The 7,355-nt window shown below is 38.6% G+C and overlaps 1 protein-coding gene across 1 annotated transcript; it reads right to left on the bottom strand.

Moving 5' to 3' along the window:
• Positions 1 to 352: 352 nt before the first annotated feature.
• Positions 353 to 2,418, bottom strand: LOC135210572 (Krueppel-like factor 4). Its single transcript, XM_064243427.1, has 2 exons — positions 2,245 to 2,418; positions 353 to 1,629 (listed from the first exon to the last, which is right to left on the bottom strand). Exons 1-2 carry the CDS (start codon positions 2,320 to 2,322, stop codon positions 556 to 558), a joined length of 1,152 nt encoding a protein of 383 aa, XP_064099497.1. The 5' UTR covers positions 2,323 to 2,418; the 3' UTR covers positions 353 to 555.
• Positions 2,419 to 7,355: the final 4,937 nt, after the last annotated feature.

Genomic DNA, 7,355 nt, shown 5'->3' with positions numbered 1-7,355 from the left:
ATACTGGAATGGCTATTAAATATATAAAATAGGATATATCTTATTACAGAGAAGGAATGTGACAACTGCGCAAAAATTTGAGTTCCACAATACACTGAAAACATCTCACGGCTATAGCTTAGAATATCTGTGGCCGTCATCATGCTATTTAAGACTCATCCACTTTCAGTAACAAGAGACAATATTACAGAGATCTTAAAAATATTACATAAATCTTTGGTATTTCTGTAGTCCTACACGAGTCTTGTTTATATATAATATATATATATATATATATATATATATATATATATATATATATATATATATATATATATATATATATATATATATATATATATAGACTTCAAAAGTAGGGCTATGTTATGCATTATCAATATGTCCACCTTACCAAGATGAACCAGTGGGAAATTCGCTCTTCCGAAATATATTCCTTAAAGGATCCTCAAAGGAGAGAGAGAGAGAGAGAGAGAGAGAGAGAGAGAGAGAGAGAGAGAGAGAGAGAGACACTGGCTGAACTTGAAAGGTTTAACTTGGACATCTCGGAAGCTCCGTTCAGAGGGTGATGTGGCGCTTCATGTGCAGACTGAGATGGTCAGATCTGGAGAAGGCCCTGTCGCACAGTCTGCAGTTGAAAGGTCGATCTCCGGTGTGTTTTCTGGTGTGTCGGGTCAATTCGTCGGAACGGGCGAACTTCCATCCGCAACCTTTCCACTTGCAGGTATACGGCTTCTCCCCTGTGTGAGTCCGAAGGTGAGCCTTCAGGTGGGAGGACTTCGTGTACGTCTTCGTGCATCCTGGGTGTGGGCAGGTATGAATGATGACCTTCCTACGGGCACGTCGGCGTCTGGGACGAGGCGGCTGCTGCTGTTGCTGCTGGATGCTTTGTGGAGGAGCCGTGGGTGGGCAGAGTATCGGCGCGGCGACTACCCCAGGGGCGTGAGGCGATGATGGAGGCGTTAGAATAACCCCTGACCCTCCCCAGTACTGATACATGCTCCCAAAACCAGCTGTGGGTGTAACTGTGTGAGTGGTGGTGTAGGTGGGAAGGGCTGGGGTCTGGGTGTTGTTGTGAGATATGGGAGCTGCGGGATGAGAGATGGTGTTCGTTGTGGTATAAGGCGTTGACATAGCGGCGGGATGCTGCTGACTGGAAGGATAATACTGTCCGTAGACAGGATATGGAGGGCAGGGGGTGCCTCCAGCAGGAGTATTAGAAACAGGATTCGATGAATCCACGACGCACCCGCCATACTGCTGCTGAGGCTGAAGCTGCTGATAATGATGCTGAGGCTGATGCTGCCGATACAAGGGCTGCTGTTGCTGTTGCTGGGAAACTACGTGCTCGTACTCCCTCTTAGTGGTGGAAGGGAAGGCTGTGGCCATCGAGGGTAAGCCCCCAACCACCTTTTGGTGAGGAAGACAGCTGACAGCGATCTCTTGGGGCAATTCGCAGTCGGGCACTGGTGGAGTGGGTGGGTAGGCAATGGGGGAAATACAGGTGTCACTGGCCTGGGGGATCTGTTGCTGCTGTGGCTGTTGCTCCTGCGCTGCAGGTGGGTCCTCTGGCGTGCTCAGGTCAGTCACATTCAAATCTTCGTCCAACATTGAAGCAATGTCCAACCAGACCTGCAAATCGGGAAGGAAAGATTTCAGATTTGTTTCCCAGGCCGGAAACAAATGCGTTGGCGACTATCACGTTGCCAAGCTCACAGCTACCAGTCATACTTAACTGTAATATCACTATTTATGCCTGGTTCAGACTTCATCTCTAAAGGAGAGCTGCTGAAAATAACTAATAAACCAAACCAGGCTTGGCTGGGGCAATACAAAAATGAAACCGGCAATATACATTCATAATCTTTAGCACTGCTGAAATTGTTACTTCAGTAGCTAACTGGTAGCTAATACTAAATTAATTTAACAAAATTTGCGGCATTATATACATATATATAGTATAGATATGTATATAGATATATATATGTATATAGATATATATAGTATATAGATATATATAGTATATAGATATATAGATATATATAGATATATATATATATATATATATATATATATATATATATATATATATATATATATATATATTATATACATACATCAAATATGTAAACGCAGTCCCAGGGCCGCTAGTTACCAAAAACAATGAATACTTTTTACATACAAACACAGCAGAGAAGCAGAGTATTAATCTCATTTAATATGAATAAAGCGTAAACAATTACTTACATCGTTCAAATCCGAGAAACTGGACGAAAGAGGAGTTAACTGCCCATACAAAACAGGCCGCTCCGTCGCCAATTCCATTTTGTGAACGAGTGAATAAAAACCGCCACACTTCTATTCCACGGTCACCGATGGCGAGACAGGTAGGTACGAGTGAAGATCGTCGTGGTTCGGATATAACTGAACTCGCCTGACTGTTTCCGTTGCATGGAATCCTCCCGCGCTCACGAGATAAAAAACGTTGCCATACATCGCCAGTTCTTGGTAGCTCGATTTCCGAAATCATTTTGTTTTTTCTTTACTTCATTATCAAATTATTCGTTGAATTTGTTTCCGATGATGTTTTTCAACAATCCATTTCAAGTTTGAATGACCATGATGCACAACTTCCCTCAAATACAGAGAAAAAATTCATCTAAGTAAAACCACATTTCAGACCGTCAGTGAGCATGACATCACCGGTCACCAATCGGAGCCGCCCGGGAATTTCGTAGCCAATCATCGCGCCTTTAGGGGCGGAGCTTCAATCAGTGAGATGGCCCGAGGCGAGAGAAATGAGAGAAGAGCTTGGTCTATTCCATTTAAGGAAAGAAATGTCATTTAAAAATGTTTTAGTGACCACCACTAAATCTTAAAAGGTATACGCATCATCTTAAACGGTAGTGGAATTTATATCCATTTCCTTCTGCTCGTCATCGTTTTAAAAACTTCGTTTAATTTCTTTCGCCGTCGACTTTATGGTCAACGGCTATTTACGAAATTTGCATATCCCAAAAGCGACAAGCATTTTGGAATATTACTATGCTCTTTTTAATTAGTAACTTTCAATACATTACAGTATAACAACTGTCACATCACAAAGTTAAATGCAGCACGGACGGGTATATGAGTAGGTCCCAAATTCATATAAATTTCATAGGAAATTTCCGTAGATTTTTAACACTCGCACGTCAAAAACATTTTTAACCAAATTTCCAATGATAAAGTAAAAGAATGATTTCTCGCTGCTTATGAAATTCAGTCTCCTAGTACCAATCCAATCTCGGAAACACAGTTAGATTGCAGGAAACTGGGAACACACAATTAAGGTAAAAAGCCCAATGCTTACATAAATGAATTCGATTTAGTTAACATCAGAATAAGGCCAAGGTCCATGTTTCATTACCCTAGATTCTTTGATCAGCATCATATTTCAGTTTTCAATTTGCGTTTTTTAAATGTACTTATTGTTATGAGCAGCATCAAGAGCTTTCCTCTCTTTCATTAGCGGAAACTTAATTTTCTCCTCAAGCAGCATTTGAGTAACACAAATTAAATAATACATAAATCATTTAATAAAAATGACAATATAAATGTATAAAATCAATGCTATAATAGTCTCGATAAATAAAATATAACTATCAAACTGTCATGTGACTAACAGAATGGACGTTCAGTAATCCCAAATTATCAAAGTGGATTTTATTAGCTTCGAAACGACATCTTCTGGAAGCAATTGCTCCTATATGATTTCATTTTCACGCTATTTAACTGTATCGTGGGTGGGTCTGTGTGTGTGTGTGTGTGTGTGTGTGTGTGTGTGTGTGTGTGTGTGTGTGTGTGTGTCTCATCGTATAATGGTAATGCAGGCAGATCACACACTGAGGGACCAGCGTGAATAACTTTGTTTTATTTTAAGTATCTAACAAAAGAACCATTTTCAGATAATTACAAAAGAACAGAATTAAGTGTGTGTGTGTGTGTGTGTGTGTGTGTGTGTGTGTGTGTGTGTGTGTGTGTGTGTGTGTGTACAAATTTGGACTAAAGAAAAATAAAAAAAATAAAATAAAAAAAATAGATTTACACAAATAGGCTATGACGTATTGTACGTATTGCTACAGATTTTTAGGTTGGGACGTCGGAAGAAACCATTTATGCAGATGCCGCAAGTTTTTATCCTTCTTTTCCCAAATATAATGGCTTTTTATTTATCCGTCTTCTTAAGATTCTTCCTCGTTTTCGAATCATTCCAATCCTAATTCTTATAACACTGACCTCTGATATTTCCATCACAAAAATGTTCCTTATTTTTTTTTCATTTATTTTTCTTTTCGAGGCCTTTTTCTTCCTCTCCAACTCTGTTTCCTCTACTACAACGCCGCTCTCCATCCCACGCATTATCAGAAGGAGGACCTCCCGGAGAGACAAGAAGAAGTCTCCTGAAGAAGTGTTTTTGGAAGGAATTACTCAGGGAGCCTTGTTGACTAAACCCGCTGACGACTAAGTACTTACACAAACAAACTGATCGTCGGCAGTTTATCCCACAAGTTTTCGTCGTCATATTCTCTCTCTCTCTCTCTCTCTCTCTCTCTCTCTCTCTCTCTCTCATGCACACCTACATACGCACGCGGACTAGCCCACTTCTTCAGTATTTGCTTAAGCAGTGATTTTCAACCTTTGGGCCACGGCCAGTTCTGAGGGGGGCCATACCACGAACATCTTCAAAACAGTATTCAAAAGATGAGAAATCTAGAATTAATGAAGAACAAAAGAAATACAATACCTGGTATTTATAATGAGAGAGAGAGAGAGAGAGAGGCCTGAAGCGCAATTAAGTTTTGTTTGCTTACAGAAACTGTACATCTGTGATTGTGTGCGGTGGCGTCAAGAGAATTAAGCCTTTAAAAGGCCATTACTGTATTCTTTTGTTCTCTGTCGCATTGTATGGAAATCCACATATGTAAATTAATAAAAGTTCTCATATTTGTAACTGTACGATTTGGACCTTCACGCGACTCGAGGCTTAATATCTTTTGGATTAACGTACTATAAATTTAACCTGCCAAACTCCGTAGCATCCCTGGTTCCTGAGCAAAACAGTGCAATGGTCTATTTACTATAAAGTACTCAGAAAAAAAAATATCAACATCATCAATTTTTCCTCACCACTGTGAGTGTTCTGGGCATCTCGGGCTCTTCTGATCATATCTTTGCCTCTTGTATAGACAAGAAATGACAGGTTGGAAGCTCTTGGTAACCGACTGAATGAAAAGTAGAGAACCAAATCAGAGATCAGGTAGGAAGAGGGTAAAGCAAAATTCGCATTAATCTAATAAGCCATATACTTGTTTTGACAGACCGGCTGATGTTCCAGAAACGAGATGGAAAAATGCTTCTAAATTAATAATTACTCATACAGTATTAGATAAAAAAAATTCTTCATTAACTGAAAGAAGTTGGTGATTTACGACTAATTTAGAGATCTGTACTTTCCTCGTTAGGTATTTGCAGACTGAATTCTATGTTTTGACTGTACTTGGGTGACTAAGGAAATTCACCCTTAGAATTGGTCCTCCATCACCATATTTACAATTCACGTGACTGCACGTGCCCACTGAGTGTTCTCTTTAACAGTCCTAGATAAGACTGGGACGCCATGACGTAGGCAACCTTCTCTAACAAAATGATAGCTAATGAAACTCGGTCTCATCTTCTATGCTTTATCTTCGCATTTTCTTCTCTTCTCTTTCAAGGTTTTTATCAATAAAAAAAATACAAATTAAATAAAAGAAAGAATATAAAAACATATAAAAAAATAAAATATAAAATAAGATATAAATATATAATTTTGCTTTTTTTTCTTACTCTTTTTTTTTTTTCTTGGGGGGGGGGGGGGGGGGGGGGTTTTAGTTGTTTGTTGGATACTTTCGGGACAAAACTTCTCCAACTGCCAGGCCTGGTGGGGGAAAAAAAAGGACGTGGATTTCAGAAAATATGGTAAACCAGATTAAAAACAAAATAGGTTGAATTCAATAAAATGGGCTAATACAAACTGAATATCCAAAGTATGTTTTTTTTATTCATATCACCGCATGAATCCGTGAAATACTGATAAACCAACCCTTAAGCAAAAAAAAAAAATAAATAAATAAATAACTGCTCTGAAACGAAATGTGATTTTAAAGAATAAGAACACAACTAGCCCTTTTGATAACATTTCATTTACTACAACGAAATTTATATTCTGCAGCGAACTGCGATATTTTACCACAGCTATTTTCAGGCTTAAAAAGAAATATAACTGGGAGGTACAGGAAGGAAGGCACAAATTAAAAACCTTCAGCCCATTTTTTTTTTTCCCCTAAAACTCGGGAATAATGGAAATTTCTGAACTGATGATTTCAAGACACATTAACAGAAAGGCTGTGAAAGTTTTACAGAATAAGTCATTAACAACATGAGTACATAGGTAGGTTCTGATAAAACAAAGGAAAATAAGTGAAAATCATAATTAAAAAATACATGACACGACAAGGAGAAGCGAAACAACGTGTATAATAATGTTTACTTCAACAAATGTTTAGGCTACACACAGAGCAAGAGTGGCAAAAAATTGCAATTAAGAATGAAAGCAATGTCCTATAAAATCAATCTCTCTCTCTCTCTCTCTCTCTCTCTCTCTCTCTCTCTCTTCAAACAGGATATTTAGGAAATAGGCATAACGTACATGACCATCAACCCATGGAGAAAAAAAAAAGTCAAACTCCTAAGGATTAGGAGTTTATATGTAGTATACTATTTACTTATACAAGTATATCAAATACATATTGTGTGTGTGTGTGTGTGTTTTCTGTAGACAATTTATGGAAATATAATATACTTAAATTTTCACAAAAACAACAGCTACACGTTACTATCATGATAAACTTGCGGTTAACCAATCCTGCAAATTTAGGCATGAAAACGCCGAGCGTCTATACACTCGAAAGTATTATTACCTTGTTGTGGGATGGAAAATTAAAGAGCAGGTAACTCGAATTTATTACAAAAATGTGCACATTCAAATATTAGACATGCACAAACATTAATACAGAGGCCATTACAAACATGTCCACGCATGCGCAGGAAAACAAGTATAGGCCTAAATCCATCACAGACGAAGGAGTAGCAGGTAATCCCTATGAACCAAAATTCTTTTTTAGTAAATCCATCAAATGGTAAATAAATCCGATCCGATTATTTGGGTCGAAGGTCAATTCGACCGAGAGTCAAATGAGTCCATTATCTCGATGAAGAAAGTGTGAAGGGCATCCAGGTGGTTAATTGCCTGTCTATCTGCCCGTCCCACGCGAGTC

Source organism: Macrobrachium nipponense, chromosome 39 (assembly GCF_015104395.2).
Source record: "Macrobrachium nipponense isolate FS-2020 chromosome 39, ASM1510439v2, whole genome shotgun sequence".
NCBI lineage: Eukaryota > Metazoa > Arthropoda > Malacostraca > Decapoda > Palaemonidae > Macrobrachium > Macrobrachium nipponense.
Note: the sequence above shows the minus strand (reverse complement) of the source record. Positions and strands in the feature narration are given on the sequence as shown.